Source organism: Amphiura filiformis, chromosome 1 (genome assembly GCF_039555335.1).
Source record: "Amphiura filiformis chromosome 1, Afil_fr2py, whole genome shotgun sequence".
NCBI lineage: Eukaryota > Metazoa > Echinodermata > Ophiuroidea > Amphilepidida > Amphiuridae > Amphiura > Amphiura filiformis.
In genome coordinates this window covers 67,723,658-67,743,478 of record NC_092628.1, presented here as the reverse complement: position 1 = coordinate 67,743,478, position 19,821 = coordinate 67,723,658, and the positions used below count along the sequence as shown (strand labels likewise).

The following is a 19,821-nucleotide window of genomic DNA, read 5'->3' as shown; positions in this document are numbered from 1 at the left end:
GACACACACATTACAAGTTTTATTCACCTTAGTTTCACCATTCATGTGTGGACAGACCCTACATTGTCCGTCAATAGTGTTCGTTGCCTGCAGTGTTTACTTGACCATTTTATGAGCATGTATATGTCAAAGCAAGTCAAATTTTACATTTCAATTTTATGATTTATCAACATAATTCAGAACTTTTAATACTCAAAACTTTTATTTGAAGTTTTTATAGAGTATGGTTTAAAAGACCCTACCTTTTTGATTAAATGCAGTATTGCATTGTTTTTAGTATTCAGGGATGTGAGAGTTCCTCTTTTCAGCTGATTTCCTCTTTTTTTGTTGCCAAAATTTATGTGTTTTTCTTTTATTTTCAGCCCATATTTGGCGTTTTACCCTGATTTTACGCTGTTTTGAGTGATTTTCCTCGTTTTTGGTCTGTGGCCTCTCACACCCCTGAGTATTAAAACATTCACAGAATAATAGATTATTGTAATAGTTATTTCCCAACTTATTCTCATCCCTCAATTACTCATGTAGGTCACATATATGAATCAAATTTGAACCAAGTTGTCTGTTATGCTGGAAATGCAGTCATTTTGAGCTGATTGCTTTATAAAAGACAAACAACTATCCTCTTGTAAGACATTACCAGCTGTTTTTGCTTGAGAAAAGCAACTGGTTTTTCTGATAGATATAAGAGTATGAACCGGACTAAATCTACATACAGTTGATTCTATCTACCCTTCATTTCATTACATCTAGAACAAAATATTCACACATTTTGTTAAATACTAATTTACTTTAAATATAAAATAATTTGTATAAAAACAATTAAGTACAAAAAATCACATTCTTTGAAACGCATAATTATAAAACACAATTTATTAAATGTTACAAATACACTTTATAAAATTAAAACTTAGAAAAACAATATTGCATACTCAAGAACAAAAAATTGACAGATAACATTTGCTTAAAATCCTCTGCAACTTTTACTGATAATGTAGAAGACAATGAAAGCAGCCTCATGCATTGGCAAATTGCACTGTGCTGTCATTTTATTTCAATGCAAAAGGTATTAAAATCTCGATTGTAAACTGTTTTCCCCTTTATTTGACCAAATAATGAAAATAAAATATCATTTTCTTGACCATGATTTGAACCCATGACCTCCGGGTCACAAGTCCAGGGCTCAAACCAACTGCACTATTAGGATAGTTTATAGCATCTTGACTCAGTAGCTGAAGGTGAGTAGTACAATCCTACCTACACTAATCAAGCACATTTCGTCAGCCTGCTACGCTAATTGCCTAAGTCATTTTTACATATTTCTCATTTGCAATTTTGATTTTCTGAGTAAGAAACCCATAATTTATCAATTTCCTGCCGCATTCTTCATTAAATTGTGGATCACATCAAAAGAGATGTATTTCACAAGTTAATAAAAACTGCGGCTGGAAATTTGATTAATTATGGGTTTCTTACTCAGAAAATCAAAATTACAAATGAGAAACATGTAAAAATGACTTGGGCAATTAGCGTAGCAGATTGATGATTTCCAAAAGGCAATAAATTTCCCAAATGGATGAAAGATGGCATCTTAAATTCCCCTTATAAAACTCATCACATAAATAATACTCATCATATTTCAACATACTTCAGCAATTATATACAAATATAAAATCTTTGATCCCACCCTTGCCCCAACAACTAATCTCATGAGTCGCCAAATTGCTCTTTTAGTTTTTGTTTCATCATATAATGGTGGCGTGCTTTCTTACTCTTGCGATAGGTACAACACAGTACTACTAGGAATACAATAATGAGTACAACTAATGCTGCTATGACTCCTATCCACCACGATTCAATCTGGATTGCTGATGTTGTTTGGTTGCCTTTTCCTGGTTCATTTGGGTCTTTAACTTGTTCTAGAAATAAAAACAAAAAATAATGACATCAAATTATGTAAATAAGAATCTAGCAGTTGGAAAATGGACATCTGGACACATGGCAGAATCCCATGCCTGGTACCCAAGGATAATCAATTTTGACATTGGGCAACCAAAACACTGATATGATTAAATTTATGCAAACTGATATTCCTACATAAATTAAAGATGAGTTGACTTGTGATGTCATTGCCTGGGAGTATGCATGTGCATTATCACAATTTCCATTGTTTTTTACCTGGTGTATGCACATGCATCATATTTTGTTCAGAGCCTGTGCTTTTAAAACTCCCACCATATCACAATAAGGCTAACAGTGTAGTGGTTGTATGCAGTTGGCTCAAGCATATCGATATACCAGTTGCTTGCCTTTGTTGATAACTCATCTATCAGGTTAACTTCATCTATAAGGTGCCCCTCAAACAGAAATACCCCATACTGCATGCCATGCCTTTTCTGGCAATTACCCTGCTTGTCCCCTTTGCGAAGCATTTAGTTGTGCATGCATATCAAGCCAGTGCAACAAACTGCATGTGTGTGCAATGTCTTTTTACACTTGTTGGTTTTGTGTTATGTCAGTCTGACCAAGAGAATGGTCAAAATTATGTTTTCACACAAATATTGTACATACAGTAGCAATATCAAATGCTGAAATGCACAGTTTACCCTGAATACAAGCCTAGGCCTAAATAAACATAAGCAATACAATTAGTCCATATTCTGAAATTCTGTTACTTTCCCCTATGTACACTTTATGACTGTGCAAGTATGCCTTATTTGTGGAATGTTGGCCACGACCAATATCACCGTTAATGACCAGTACCCCCTCTATATAGATGTTCACAATTATGTGGGTCTAATTCAGATACAAATGATTTTCTCAATACTTTTTGAGGTGAATCACTTTATCGATTGAGTAGAATATTTCTTACCATCACAATTGGTTCCTGTGAATCCAACCTTGCAAGATGTGCATGTATATTCATTCACTTTATCTATACATATACCACCATTCTGGCAAGGACTACTTAAACATTCATTGATATCTGAAAAATAGAAGCAATAATGAAATTAATCAGTCAGTGAATCGTAACATGCAACATGAATGATTAACATTACAACCATCCACAGAAGTATTTTTCATCATTTTGTCATAATTTCCTAATTTCGACACAATTACAATAAATAAATGATGAGGTCACACAATCAACACTTCATCATCTCATTACAAGCCGACGTCAAACGTCGGCTTGTGCTGTCTCTTCTCAATTCTTCTTCTTCTGGCAACCTCGTGACATTTTGCGTGACTTGCCACATTTCGCCCTAGCTCTCTTATGCTTCGACAGATTTCAACCATACTTGAGCCAAATGACCACTGGACTAGGCCAAACCTTCCATTTGACTTTGACTTTGCTGTGACCTTTGACCTAGCTATAATGGTCAAAAATGTGATTTCACAAAAAATGCTACTCCTTCCACAAATTTCATGCGATGAGGACATGGTTATATCATGTGACTCCACTTTAGTCGGTGTCTATAGGGTGTGCTCAGATAAGGGGTCAAAGGTCATTAAGGGGTCATTTCCGGTCAAAGTCTACAAAATATTCAAAAAATCACTGTCTTTACAAATTACATAGCAGAGAGTCGCCATTAGCACACATGCATTGCTACTAGCCAGAGTCTTTAGGATGCCTACAGTTTTGGGGTCAAAGGTCATTAAGGGGTTACTTCCGGTCAAAAACCAAAATGATCAAAAATGTTCAAAAAATTTTTATCTCAAAATGTAAACAGACCAGAATAATATAACCAACGTACATTAATTAGTGTTACCTGATGTATGCACGGTATTTTTTATTTTGGGGGTCAAAGGTCATTAAGGGGTCACTTCCTGTTTTTAGCTAGATAACTTCAAGAATTTTTATCTCAACAACTGAACATAGTAGAATTTTTTAATTAAAACTGGAACAATGCATTTTGTCGGTGTACATAAGGTTTTTTTTCCATTGAGGTCAAAGGTCATTAAGGGGGTCAAAAGGTCAATCAAAAATTAAAAAAAATCAAAATCCATGTTTAAGTTCCGATTAAGCTGAAATTCACCAGGAATAGTTCTTATGACATCCTAAGCACAATGCAAGAGCAGTTGACCCCATCCGTAACCCAGGGGTCAAGCTATAGGGGTCAAATTGCGGCTTGTATTCAGCGTCTGTTGACTCTAATTGGTTCTGGTCATACATACATTACGGATTTGGTTCACTGAATACACATGTCTATAATGATGAAATGCAGACTCGCATGCCATTTTAAGACACCATCATCCCCAAAAAATGACCCAATGATGAAAATAGTCATTTTTCACGATTGATGACACAACTGGGGTATGCCGTCAACATTTAGCAGACACATGATACTCATAATGCCTGTGTGGAAACAGACGCTCCAAGTACTCTTGTGGAGTATACCGTAAAAATAATAAGCATGTGCCTATTCACAAGTTGCTCGGACATTGTTTAGGATAGATTGTTAAAAATTAAAAGAAAAAGTTTAAAAAACTTTAAAATTTGTTCTTAACTATCTGTGTTACAGATATTTGTAAATTAAAAGAAAAAGTTTAACAAACTTAAAAATGTGTTCTTGTCCGAGCAACCTGTTAATAGGCACATATGCTTATTATCAAATGTTTATGGTAATAGTATAACACCATTAGAGATCATACATGTATTATAAGCATTAAGCCTTTATATTAAAACATTTCCAATGTGATTACCGAATGGGATGCAACTCTACTAGTCTTATTACAACACTACCCTACCCCAACCCTAAATCTAAACTCCGTAAATGAGGACTGGACTCAAGTCTAGCAAGTTGCACCCTATTTGGTAATTGTACCACATTTCCCTATTTTATTAGCATCTGGACTATTTAAAGGGTGATTAAATATCTACTTTATTTCACCTCAAGTTTGGTAATGACATAGGTGCATATCTCGCTGGTCAATGTGTGGAATCACGCACACTAACATAATACGGCAGACCCCGCATATACGGGCAGTTCGCCAGTAGTTTGCCACTATGCTTGCGGCACAACCATGTAAAAGCATTGACATCGCTGCCAAACTCAAGGTGAATTGGAAGTATCATGTTAAAATGTCTTTACCTAGACTGCAGAAATCTCCTTGGAATCCAGGCAGACAGCGACAGATGAAATAGCCAGTATTATCCTCACAAACTGCACCATTCTTGCAAGGGTCAGAAAGACACTCATTAACCTCTGCAAAGTTTAAATCAAAATATTTGAAATCAGAAGGGGAAATAATAGTAAAATTTTTTGTTGGTCATTTGAAAATTCAAGGTATTGTGGAAAAGAATAAAAATGCTTTTCATTGATTCCATTTTACTCGTGTATTTTTTGCATGTCCTGAACACGTGGTGTATCTTGTTTCCATTAAAGCCATATTGTAACATTTGCTAAGGAGAAGTTTTGTCAAAATCTGAGATGGTTTATTAATACGATGGAAATATTAGTTGAACACGCATGCGATGTTCATAACACAATAAGTACACGGCTTGTGGGACACATCAAAGGATCATACCGTATTACGACGCCAGTGTAACACGCATTGGCGCTGGTAGAAAATTCCAATTTTCTTTGTTTTACCTCACTTGTTCGGCTCAAAATTAAAAGGGGACAGTTGACAGTAAAAGTTAACACTTTATGGAAAAGAAATGCTAATCTATTCTTATAGAAATGTTGCAATATGGCTTTAATAAGTCTGTGGGAAATCTGATGATTGTTGTAAACAAATGACACACCAATCAATGATAATAGCTTAGTCTTACCTTCTTGACATTGTTTGCCCTGGTATCCTTCACTACAATCACACCTGTATTGCCTATCAATAGTGTTCAGTTCTACACAAGTTGAGTTATTCGCACATGGATCATTATCACAACCTTCACCAAGAGCTGCAAGAAATGAATGTCACAAAGCAATGATAGGCAGGCTCACATCACACACTATCCCTAAAAATTAATTTTTACAACCAAAACCTAAACTATCACATAGTGCAATCTATGTTCCACAAGTTGACACTTGTTAAAGCGCATAAGCAATTTGTGTGTAAATCAAGACCATCCAAAACAGCTTTCTTACAGGAAAGAATAGGAGGTCATCTGGGGTCACATACAGTAGTGTACATTGTACATGTGCCTGCTGTCACAATTTCACACACAAAATTTTGGACAATATGGTGACACTATTTTTGTCTGTAACTTCAAAAGTATATGCACTAGAAACATGATTGACCCTTTATTGTTTAGGTAATTTGATTCTCTTTCAATGAATATTGAACTTCAAAATTTTATGAACATCCCTAGCAATGATAATTCTTTCAAGTTGGAAAAGTGTCTTTTATTGCAACAGTACTTGCATATTAAACAGTAATTTATATGTGACCACACTATGTGCAGTGTATTACTTGTGTACTTGTTACTTTTAATGCACCATACATTAGCAACTGAGAAGTTGGGTTTCAAGCAGTAGGTGAACCTACTGACTGCAACTTCCATGGGTGGGTATATAGCCCTATGTAAACAAAAACATCCCCTCCAAAGGTTCATTGATACCATACCAGGGGATAATAGAAGTGTAAAATTTATCTGTAAATGTTACCAATGTTTTTGTCCAATAAGTATCTCACCAAGTGGCCCTACAAAAGCACAGTATGACCATCACCTGATTACACTATTAAGTTTGAGTTCATCACTTACGTATTTCACAATGTGTACCAATATAGCCAAGATCACAGGCACAGTTGAATGAGGCCTCCATATTCTGACAGATGCCATTTATGCAAGGGTCACTGGCACATTCATCGATATCTGTAATAAAATCCATATAACAAAGTACAGTCAGCAACATGGTAATAGTATGTAAAGAAATGATAATAGTAATGTTCATTCATAATCACTTCCATAGTCACTTAATCACTTTTATAGTACTAAAATAATTTGGTAGTTTGCAACTACAGGTAATATAATAATCTATATAAATAAAAGGAAGTCGCTAAATCTTGTCCAGAAGCAGTCTCCGAGATGCTTTCACTTTCAGCTCTGCTTTATTCGTACATTGATCGGGTACATATTGCCATTAAACCATCTGACGTTCATTTTTGCAAAACTATTCAGTCACTATGGAAATAACAAAAAAACTGTTCGGTTGCTAGGCCGTTGAGGTCAATAACCTTATGATTCAGTTCATGACAGCAAATGCGTCAAATGCAAGCGGTGTCCAACACGCGTAATAAGTGGCGAGTCACGCACCTGCGCGTACACAGCACCATGGTTCACGCGCATTGCGGCGCATGGTATGGACGCATTTAATGTTGGCTTACCGCACGTAGGCCTACGTATGTTTGTCTGGGTGTGTACGTGACTGACTGCTTCTCTGAGACAGTGGCGGATCCAGGAATTTGGAAGGGGGGGCACACTCGGAAGTTTTTTGCCGCCACCTTTTTGAATGGCCACGAAGCACCATTGTGTGGCGCGCCGTGCAGCCGGCTGTGTCCCCTCAGCATTGGAAACTGGGTCAAAGCAAAGGCCTTGAAGCCATTTCTGGGGGATCATTGGGTGTAAGCTGATGAAAAGAGGGGGGGGTTATTGGATGACAGATTTGCAAAAAAAGTCCACTTTCAGATGGAATGGAATGTTAAAATATAGCTAACAGAGTCGTTCAACTGTTCAGTATAGCCCGAAAAGATTAAATGATAGGGGGTTGGTGAGCCCACTTTAGTGGAACTTGAAAGTCCACATTTTGGAAATTCTGCGACCCCTGCAAATAAATCCTGGCTATAATGTAGGCCTAGCTATTAACACGGGCTCGCTTAAAATGTTTTGCTGCTTTTCTAGCAATCTCTTCTAACATTAATGTTTTATGTTTGTTGGGATAAAGTTAAAGATCAACCATTTTGTCACAAGCTGTTTCAAAAGAAATCTGAGGGATTGAGTGAGTAACAACATTATCACAGGTCTGGATATTCACTTAAAGTTATTTAGCTTCTTTAATATGACAGGAGCTAACATATGATTATCAAGCTAACATGGTCATTACTATACTGGATGAATAATCTACACCAAGACACCATGATTATCATCACCGTTTACCATGTTTACTAACCACTCCCGTGTACTAACCGCTCCCGTTTACTCAACTAGCGGGGCCCGCTAGTTATACAAGTTTTGAATAGAAAAGCAAAGAATGGTCCAGTGTATTAACATAAAAAAATGCAAATTATAGATTGATTTCATTTCCAATTTCTGTTTAAAATGTGTAAATCTTTATATTCACATTTTGCGACATTGAAATAGAACTTGCATCTACTCAATGACTTATACAGCCTTTAGTTATGTAGAAAGTGATATCCTAGTTCAAATAAATACACTCCCTATGGAAGACTTGACATTAAGCTCCCACACAGAGGTGTACATTTCAAATGGAGTCACCCATTCAGGTAACCCCATGCACTCCCTGTGTGGAAGATTACAATTGTGTCTTCCATAGGGGTGTATGTATTTCAACTGGAATAGCATACCTGTCTCACAGTTGTCCCCTCTATATCCATCACGACATTTACAAGTAAAACCACCTTGAGGTAGTGGTAAGCATTTACCACCATTGAAACAAGGATCACTAACACAAGCCACTGAAATTAAAACAATATGGAGGAAACTTATGTTAAAATATGTTAAGGGGAGGGGAGCGTGGCCTAGCGGTTAAGGCATTGGACTGTGAATCCAAAGGTCGAGGGTTCGAATCCAAGGTCCGCCTGAGCTCGGCTGGCTCTTTATATCCTTGAGCAAGGCACTTCACTCTACTTGCTTAGGGCTTTGGAGGGCACTTTAAGCCGTCGGTCCCATGTACATGTATTTCTGACATTAATGCAGTGTGCATGTTAAAGAATGTCACAGGCTATTCGAAAAGAGCAGGGGATCATTCCGGTACTGTTGACTGTACTTCAAAAATACCCTCATCTACTCTAGGTTCCAGAGTAAAAAATAAGTACAGCTTGTCTGTATGCAGTGCAATAATACTCATACATATGAGGGAGGCACTAATAAGGTAGGTTCCAGAGTAAAAAATAAGTACAGCTTGTCTGTACGCAGTGCGATAATACTCATACATATGAGGGAGGCACTAATAAGGAAGAAGAATAATAACGATATAAACATGATCTTGGTCTAATTTTCATACTTGTATACTGGATCCTGTCTAATTAATCTATACTTGGCATGCTATTCAAGATTGTTTTCACTGATATAAAAATTTCACTTGCTGGGTCAGTTATTTCATGTAATTTTAACAGATAGAAACTCACCTAGATCTTCACAAAAATCACCAGTAAAAGAAGGATCTATACAGCTACAATAGAACATGTTGACTGAATTCAAACAGATACCACCATTCTGGCAAGGGTCTGAAGAACACTCATCAAAATCTGTGTAGAAAACAACATTATTTGGAATATTATGAGCCAAGATGCACCTGCAAGTCACTGACTTCACTTTTTAGAAGTCTACAAAGCAGAATTCCTACATGTAATTAAAGTGGAGTGCACAAACTGTCACACAATATAGACCAAATTGACATACAGGATCCGATTCATTTTGAAAATTTGTGTAGCAATTTTTAGGGAAAACTTTATTTTAGGTGATGTTCTTATGATGTTAGCATGTTTACAATGTTACAAATTGCTATACAAGCTTAAATTTGTGTAGCAGGTTGTCCAAAATGGGGAGCACACTAGGTTAATTGTACACTGTTGACATACATGTTATGTCACATCACTGATTTATTTCTTCAGAATTGCTCTCATAAGGACATACACTCTCTGTTGGACTTTACCCCTCTCCCATACTTTCAGCAAATCATCCATATATCCATGAACAGAAGTCATTTATAAAATTGGATATTGCTGACATGTGACTCAGTCCATTATCAGTTGCAGAAAACAAAGTAACCTACAACTTTTGTATTCTTATCAAAATTCCCTATCTGCTATTTGTTAAGTTATTTGGATGATTTCAATTTGACTAGATCTAATTATCATGATATATTACTATGAACTTGAGATTATAATCTGATCTACTGGACTTAAGTTTTTATGTGTGGCAATATTTTACATCCTATCTCCGATGCATCATCAGGCCCTCTGAGGGATCTTCTTGATCGCTGAACAATAAGAGGTTTGGCTCATCTTCGACCTGTGACACAACATCCGCATCATAGGTCAACAAACTTTTGCCACTTTAACATCAGTTGGCCTGATGATGCATCCAAGATATTTTGATTTGTGAAATCTTTATTGAGGGATTTAAACTACTTCAGTGGCAAGCACTGCTTTCCAAGCAGGCCCTCATACAACGATATTTACAACATTTTTACAGAATAAATACAAAATAACATGATATTTAAAATATATACAAGAACATGAATAATAATGTGAAAGAAAATAATGCATCTCAAGTACATGAACGATATAAATCAAAAATACATACAATATGATAATAAATGATTATGATTTAGCAGAAATAATGATGCTCGTCTTGAATTGATGCAAAGACAGAGTTTCAAGGTTTACACGATATGATGGTGGCAAGTTATTCCATAAATTTGCAGCTCTTACAATAAATGTACGTTTACCACTATTAGAATTATATTTAGGCACGATCAATGCGTTTGAAGAATGACTCCTTGTATTGTGATCATGAGCATTATGAACAAAGTCAAATAGGATGTGAAATATTGCCACTCACAAGATAGGATGTGAAATATTGCCACTCATAAAAATGTAAGTCCAGTAGATCTGATTACAATCTTAAGTTCATAGTTGTTATTACCTGGATGAATGATAATCTTCATAATCGCATGGTATATTAAATTATTTCAAATGCAAACACTGCTTACCTTCATGGCAGAATTCTCCTGTATATCCATCTGGGCAGGTACAGTTGATGCCAGTAGAATGTTCTATGCATGTGCCACCATTGAAACATGCAGTATCACTACAAGTGTCAAATACAGCTGGAAATAAATGCAAGAAAATCATTTAAAATTTACAAACAATCAGTAATTATATGAGCTTCTGTTTACTTATTAATCATTGTTTGGCACTTGGTCAAATGTGTGGACATTTATAGTCCAGTTGCTCTACAAAAAAGGAATAAAAATCAAAACCACTAATCCTTCCAATCATCCCATGCTGATCCCCTATTATAGAGCTACGAACATGGTGTGAAAAGTGTGCCAACATGTTTCATAATGCCCTTATTACACAACAATTTTCTATCATTTGGCTTGTCAGCTGTGGTTTATCATTGGGGTGGGCTTGGCCAGCTGGGAGTGAAATTGGCCAAAGGAGGCCAATTGCTAGTAATTGGGCCTGGATTTATATCGCATTTTCAAAGAGCAACTTGACTGGACTCATTCCCTCATTTAAGCAGTATTCAGACTTTTTATTGTACGTACAATATTGTATGTAACATATATACGTTATTTAATCTATTGCTTTTCTATTTCCAGTAATGTTTAAGTTCTAACGAATGTTTGATGACGTAAAATCGATAATATATTTCTGCTAGGTATTGTATGTAACATATTATCGATTTTTCGTCATCAAACATTCGTTAGAACTTAAACATTACTGGAAATAGAATGGCAATAGATTAAATAACGTATATATGTTACATACAATATTGTACGTACAATACTCGGAGTCTGTGGAGCGCTTTACTCACTTCTAAATGAATGTATGAATCAATCACTCAATCAATGAAAGAGTGAATCCATGAATGAATAAAGGAATGAATTGATTGATTGATTGATTGACCATTCAATCATTCACCCAATCAATACACATTGTTTTATATTCCATACTGATTCTTCTTACATTGTTCACATCTATCTCCTTTGAAGAACTCGGCACAATCACAGATAATGCTACCATCAAACTGTGTTCTACATGTAGCTCCATTCTGGCATGGGTTAGGTTCACAGAAGCTCTTCTTGTCACAGTTGAAACCACCAAATCCAAACGGACAAACACACACAAAGTTTTCAACATCATCGACACATGTACCACCATTATTGCATGGGTTACTTGCACATGGCTCCACAGCTAAGGAAGGAAAAAGTATGATAAAACATTGTATTAAACAGTGATCAAAAAATAGTTTGGTTTGAGCTGAGCATATATTATTCTGCCCAAATTTCATACATAATTATTCATAGTATTTTTATCTAAGAGAATTTTGCCCTGAAAATTGCCACATCTGCTCTTCTTATTTACACATAGATTAATAAATTATGCAAATTTATGAATAAGATGGCATTTTTACAATATAATTCATTAAAGGCATATTGGGCACTTTGGTAAATGTTGCCTTTCTAACATCATAATGGTGTCTATTTAGAAAATTAAGGCATTGCTTTTTGCTGCAGTCATGCATCTATCATCTCATATAACATTGGTGACATCATTATTTCGAGTAGAAAAATGAGGCGAAGCCAAGTTGTCTTACACCAAAGATAGTGGTGTCACCTAGTTATATCAGATGATAGATGCACAATAGTGCCCAAAAACAATACCTTTATTCTCATTCTTAAAGACTTCAATTCAAATAAAAATATTAATAATAAGTATACCAAATTTTAATTAAATTAAATCCTACATTTTACAAGGAATTACCTAGGGCTAATCCATCAGTCTTGTTGTTGCTATGGACCTCTTTATTGGTTCAAACAGCATGTCGATGTGCACACGCTGAACCATGTTATATTGTGTCATATAACACGGCTAAGAACCAATAAGATTGCAATAACTTTAATCTCTTAGTCTTTAAGAATGATGAAAATAATAAAAAGCAATTAATGTAGTGAAACAATATTTCTACTATACACTGCCAGGGTTGTAGCTAAGATATTTTAGTGCTGGGTGACATTTGATGAAAATCTTGCATATTTAGTAATTTTTTGCCAAAATGGACTAAATTCTTGACTAATTCAATAAAATGGTGCAATTTTGGCCTCAGTGGTGGGCTCTAGTGCTTAAATTGCAGTTGAGTGGTGGGCTCGAAACTGAGTGGTGGGCTCTGCCACCCACCACCGCCACTGTAGCTACAACCCTGTACACTGCCATATATGGCTTGTTTATACTTACAGGCCAATTCATCATCCTTCAATTCTATAGTGAAACCACTCTCCTGCTTGCCATCATCTGTCTTGAAATGCAGCCATATCATGTTCCCTGATGACACAAAATTCTTGGGACTCGTTGGACCTGAGTGCATAATAACTCTTGTAGACACGTCATCTGGATTATTTCCATTACCTACTTCCAACCAATCGTAATTCAATTCAGTGGTGAAATTTGTGAAGATGATGCGTACTCTCTTCCCAAGTGAAATCTCTGCTATCCAGACACAGTCTTGGTTGGGTTCATAGTCCATAGGATAATTGGGAGAGCGAATGGTAGCAATTCCATTTTCAGGGATGGTGAAGTTGGCATTACATCCTTGCGACACAGCTGTTAATGAAACAAAATATCACATGAGAGAAATGTGATCTACAGAGCAAAGTTGATAATGAAGTTGAAGTAAGGGATGACAAATGAAAACACTCAATGGTGGACCTTCTGTAGATGATAACCCATAGATTAATATCATAGCTTATCATACACGCTAAGTTTCTTTTGTGTACGCTTGCGCAATTTTCGAGTTGGCTCACGCAAACCTGACTTAACGTCGACCCTCACAGACAACATGCCTACATTCTGCAGTATGTGATAACCATTTCTTAATAGATGTCATTTCATGATTAACTGTGGGGACATAATAGGCTATTCATATATTTTCTTCTTCAGATAGTACTTACTTTGTTCACAGTTGTCTCCAATAAAGTTTCCAGTGCATATGCAAAAGTAGCCATTAATTGACAACTCACTGCAAAAACCTCCATTCTGACATGGGCTACTGGCGCACTCGTCAATATCTGTCAATTATGCAAATTAGATAATCACAATGTAAATCACATGAAAAAATATACAACTTGCATATAAAATCATACAAATTTCTTATTTTTCAAAGTGAATTTTGTCTAGGTTTTTCAAAATCTATATTTCTATAAGGTGCTGAAACTAAGCAATGAACAGAATGATACCCACACAACTTAAATTGTTTCAACAGAAACTGGGTACTACATGGAGACCCGTATGATGCCCTGTTCAGTCAATTAATGAAATGGCACCTGCCATTTGAAGCCCTGTACTAACCATTTTCACAATTGTCCCCATCATATCCACCTGGACATTCACATCTGTATGAGGTAAACTCATTCACACACTGTCCTCCATTTTGACATGGTCCACTTAGGCATAGGTTGGTTCCTGTAGACACAAAACAATATGAGATGTAACTAATTCATTCAAAAAATTGCACATATATGGTAAGCCTACATGCAATGGTTATTATACTATGGAAATATAGTTTGGGAAATTAAGAATATGAGGACAATTTCCAATTCAAAAAAATCTATGAAAATATTTTAAAATAGATGCAAAGTGTTTGATGTCCTCTCAAAGCTCATCATCTCTTAATTATCAATTTAGCTTACTGAATTGAACACTACAGCAGCTACCTAAATTCAAGCTAAAATATTCTTAGAAATTACACTGCTTTACTTTGATATTCCTACAAATACACACAATATTTGCTTCATATAATAGTTGTACTTACTGATGCCACAATTAGGTCCCTCATATCCTGGTAGACAGGTACAGGAGTAACTGGAACACATATTGCTACATGTACCATCATTCTGACATGGAAGACTCTCACAAATATTCACCTCTGAAATCATGAAAGATAACGAAATATTGGTCATTAGTAAACAATGACAAGAATGATTTTCAAACCATAATCTTGTTTGACTTGTTTGAACTATTAGTTTTGTCTGACTCCTCTTAAGTTTCATAATCTGCCAAACCTACCTATTTCACACATTGGTCCGGTATGACACTCATCACATTCACATAGGAAAGCTCCTGGTATGCGGACACACAGGCGAATTCTCACAAGGATTAGGAGCACACAAATCTGCAGAAAAATTAATATTGTTACATGACGAAATGATTCATAAAATTTAGAAGTTGATGCAACAACATCTGTAAAAGTAGGTATTATTAACTGAAGAAGAAATATAAACAAATTTTTCTTTTTTATATTTTTATGAAGAACCAGGAGAAAATCACAATCAAAATACTGTTTCTGATATTTGATATGGTTCTTGTAACCTGGTATTGATTATAATCGAACTGAAAATAGAGACATCTTAGACATTGTGGCAACAGGTATAATCAAGTAACACTTAGTTATACAATAGAATGTATTATCTAAATGAACAACTGGTCCATTACTTACCTGTCTCACACTGATCTCCTACATATCCATCAGGACATGTACATTGATAGTCAGGACACATGTTGCTGCAAGTTGCTCCATTCAAACATGGACCGGATTGACAAACATCAACAGCTGGATAGTAGGAAAGGAAGAATAATCAAACTAGGTTAGGTGACTTCAAGAACAAAGTAGCTTGATTACATCTTAAAAAACTTGATCATGAAAAGGAAATGTAGCCAGCAAATGAACACAATAAGATTATCAGTTATGAACTACACTTGAGTATCTGGCAATATATACACTTAGCTCTTCTAATATAGTCTCTATGTCTTCCCCAAGGCAGATTTTCTCATTTTTGCAGGAATATCTGTTTTGCTAGTTAGATTACTTGCATCATTTCCTTTCTGAAAATGTATTTTTTTAATAAATTTTAAATACTCATTATGTTTAGAGATACAATAAAAACAATATCTAAATTACTGCCTCAATGAAGGCATACAGACTATAGTCTAAACTCTTTGGATACGCTTCATATATAAAAGATTGCAGAAAAAAGTATGTGTGAGAAAGTATTACAGCCTTCATTTCACCGATGATCATCTAACATTTGACTTCTATCAAACAAAAAAACAATTGACATTGTTTATTATAAACCTCCATACCTTGTGTGCAGTCACTTCCTTGCCAACATTCTGGACATGTGCATGTGAATGAGAACAACGATGGACAATTATTGCCACATGTACCACCATTAGCGCATGGCTGAGATAAGCATGTATCCACCACTGTAAGACAAACAAACACAGTCAATCACAAACATATATTCCAATGACAATGTTTTATAGTAATATATTCATTTTTATAAACCACTAACTCATGATATTCATTCTAAACAATAATCTTATTGATTTCTATTTATCTTTCAATATATTATTACAATTTTCTTGTAATGTGGATCTTTTGGGAGACCTGTTATGAAAAAGCTTTCCATATTGTCAAAATGTAAATGACGTGGGTTGTATATTTCCAGCATAACCTCATGCTTGTGGAGATATGATTGGTGTACATGTTGTTGCAAAAATGGATGTTAATATTCACACCCAGAGAACACAAAAGAATTCCTAGCATACAGAAATAGTTGACTTAAAAATACTTCCATAAAAGTTTTATTCATCTATAATTCAAACTTAAATATCTATAATTTGATCAGTCCAAAATAGGCAGGTCTGCATATAACACTGTGGATTGGTATCTATACTACATAGCGAGCCCTGCACAGTTGCTTGGCTGTTGAAAGGTAGGCCTACATTCACAAATGTGGTAACAAAACCTCACAATTCCCACCTGATTGGTATTAAAGTATAGTTTGGATTAATTTTAATGCTGAGAGCATTTTTTTAAAAATGACTATGAAATATCTTAATGATTGATGTTTCAGAATCAATCTTTTACGCATAGGTTCCATTGCATGTGAATGAATTCCAGGCATATAATGTAATTCTCTAGCTCATACTTACATTGATCACAGAGTGGTCCAGTCCAACATGGCTGACATTGACACGTGTATTGATCACAGTCACTTCCTGTCCCAGCCACACAGGTAGCGCCATTCTGACATGGGTCGTATGCATCACAGGCACGGGTTGCTACAGACAAATATACAGATGCAATACTTTAATGACCTGAATTTTGACAGCACCATTAAACAAAAGCTTTCTTGTTGAACTGTTAATAAACTTATAGACTATAGACAAGTAAAGACACTTACATTGAGTACACTTATTGCCAGTCCAACATCCTGTACATTCGCATGTGAATGAATTCCTACAGTCTGTTCCTGATGTAACACAAACTCCACCATTTTCACATGGATCCCCTGAGCAGGCATCCTCACCTGGTGTAAACATTAACAAATAATAAAATAGAGAATATTAATAAATTAGAAAAGATTACAAACTGTATTAATCCAACTAAAGAAATTGCATGTCCACTGACATTCGAAGCAAAATTAACATGATACCATCAGCAAAAATGAACCCTAAATTTCACTTTTCATTTTACCTTCATAGAACCTATGGACATAGGTTCTCTAAAATATTTATTTTTAAGTTGCTGAAAATTATAAGATACAAAAAGCTGGTATGCAGGATGGGAAGTGCTGAATTTCAAACTGAAGGGCAAAAATCCTGAAATTGCATACACTTTTATAGCCTAAAAAAGACATCTTTAACATTGATACCAGAAGGGGATAATGGGAGTGGGAATTGGGGAATCTCACTCATACCAGTTCACCACCTCCAGAAATAAGAAAAGTTATCCACTTACGTATTTGACATTGAGGTCCACTGAAGCACTCAGGGCAGACGCATGAATACTGATCACACTTATCAGCTGACAGGTAACATGTACCTCCATTCTCACATGGGGTGCTGTCACATGCACTGGTAGCTGGAAAAGTCAACATCAAGACACAATGATATAAGAATAAGTGTTTAAGTGATAATTATACAAATTATGTTCTTCTGCAGGGTATCTCAATTAAAACAATTTCATTCAATTAAAAAAGCCTAAATTTTTTTTTAATCAATGAAGTCCTATAAACAAAACTAGTCTCGTCGAGGAATGAGGGGTTAAAATGGCCTACCCACTTCTGGTTTCTTTATAGACAGGGAGGGGCAGGGGTCAGCTCCCTGCGTCGGCTACACTATCACATGACGCCAAGGTACATGTACAGGACGCTAAGGTACATGGGTACAATACAGTACTGGGGTAGTACCAGACTAGTACCAGTGCAGTACCACTGCAGATAGGTCCTGTGCAATAGCAGCATTGATACTGTGGAGGTACTCTGTGCGTACCAGTCAAGTACCTTGGCAATGGTGTACCTGTGCAGGAGGTCACAACAGCAATCTTGTAGTGTACATGAGATGAAACTAGTTAAATTGACAGGACTTAATCAATCGTTCCCTTACATCCCTACAAGTTGCCTATATTAGACAATGTACTTACACATTTGACAGTTGTATCCTTCAAAGCATCCAACACAGAGACATTGGAAGAAGTAGCAGTTATCAGGATCAGGTGCTACACAGACACCATCATTAAGACATGGACTGTTGCCACATGCATTGGTCCCTGTAATATCAACACATCAATCATTTAATCATTCCCTGATTGCATCAGTTAAGAAATAAATTTATCATTCAATCATAGAATCGGCTCCCTGATTGTACCAAAGAAGAGCCTTCAGTTAGTTGCCTTTCGTGTTTTGAGGGAAAACAAATAAACTTTGAACTTTGAAACCAGAACCAATCAATCAACCAATGAGTTAAGGGTACACTCTGTATTGTTGGTTGAAGCAACCAAAAATTGATGTTCATTATCTGAATCAATAATTACATTATTGACAAATAACACTTTGATGTTTGCAAAAGTTCATTCTACAAATCATATACTTTGAAAACTTGCTTGATTTATTATTGTTAATGAGTTATGTACGTTTTACAAAAGTGTTGTTGATTAAGCCCTCTTTACAATGTAACTCAAGAAACACAGGACCTTCAAAAGGTGATTTATAAATTCTTCTACACGCTCGCTAAGAAATGATCAATGCAATTTTTGCCAAAGCTCACTACCATTCGCAAGATGCTGTGAACTACCAAATCGCAACAGTTTAAAATAGTTACTAATCTTAATGGAAGATAAAAAAATCCATCCATTAATTAATTGAATGACCACGGACCTATCAATGGATAAACCAATTGGTCAATCAATCATTATCTGATTTTTTTGCTCAAATGAGTAACTTTACTTGACAGCAGCAAAGTGATACTGTTAAATTATTTTTACATTTGCTGCAATGGATAAACTGTATCCTGGTCTTAACTAATTGTAAAAACAAAAGGGTCTATGAAAGAGAAGGAAATCTTCATTTATACTTACTAATGGTGCAGAATTCTCCACCCCAACATTGTGGGCATGAACAAGATTTTCTGTTGCAGTCTGTTGGCCATATATTACACTGTCCTCCATTTTGACATGGGTTAACGTTGGATGAACAGGCGTTTTGCTCTGGTGAACAATAAACAAAATCAAATCAAATTTGATAACAAAACATTCTTTTGATTCACTTGGGTTTTTTTCCATCCAAGTAGTAATGTAACTCAAATTTAATTAGAAGTTATATAATGAGACCTGTGGTGATAAAGAACTCATATTGGTGCCTTTTATGAATTCTTTTTTGCAACAATGTGAATATTGGGGGAGTTTCATTTTGTTTCAAATGAACAAAAGGGTTTGCTATATATTTACAATTATCAATATGTAAGTTCCCATTCCAATGTGACATGGCACCCCAAAATGGGTGGAAAGTCGCTTTTGATATGGGCAGTTTAGACAGAAATATAAAAATGATAAAAAGGCCGTCGTCCAGCAAC

At 35.7% G+C, this 19,821-nt stretch overlaps 1 protein-coding gene across 1 annotated transcript in view; it reads right to left on the bottom strand.

Annotated features, from left to right (window-relative positions):
- Nucleotides 1-444: 444 nt before the first annotated feature.
- The window catches only part of LOC140151676 (uncharacterized), a 96,924-nt gene continuing 77,547 nt past the window's right edge, over nt 445-19,821 (bottom strand). The window contains 22 exon segments of the mRNA XM_072174015.1: nt 445-1,916; nt 2,870-2,983; nt 5,091-5,204; nt 5,774-5,899; nt 6,704-6,814; nt 8,524-8,634; nt 9,307-9,426; nt 10,896-11,012; nt 11,878-12,105; nt 13,147-13,512; nt 13,860-13,976; nt 14,257-14,370; nt 14,720-14,833; nt 14,974-15,047; nt 15,049-15,079; nt 15,404-15,517; nt 16,048-16,170; nt 16,903-17,031; nt 17,154-17,279; nt 17,711-17,833; nt 18,395-18,520; nt 19,328-19,456. Of these exon segments, the coding sequence (XP_072030116.1) occupies nt 1,705-1,916; nt 2,870-2,983; nt 5,091-5,204; nt 5,774-5,899; nt 6,704-6,814; nt 8,524-8,634; nt 9,307-9,426; nt 10,896-11,012; nt 11,878-12,105; nt 13,147-13,512; nt 13,860-13,976; nt 14,257-14,370; nt 14,720-14,833; nt 14,974-15,047; nt 15,049-15,079; nt 15,404-15,517; nt 16,048-16,170; nt 16,903-17,031; nt 17,154-17,279; nt 17,711-17,833; nt 18,395-18,520; nt 19,328-19,456 (2,939 nt within the window). The 3' untranslated portion in view covers nt 445-1,704.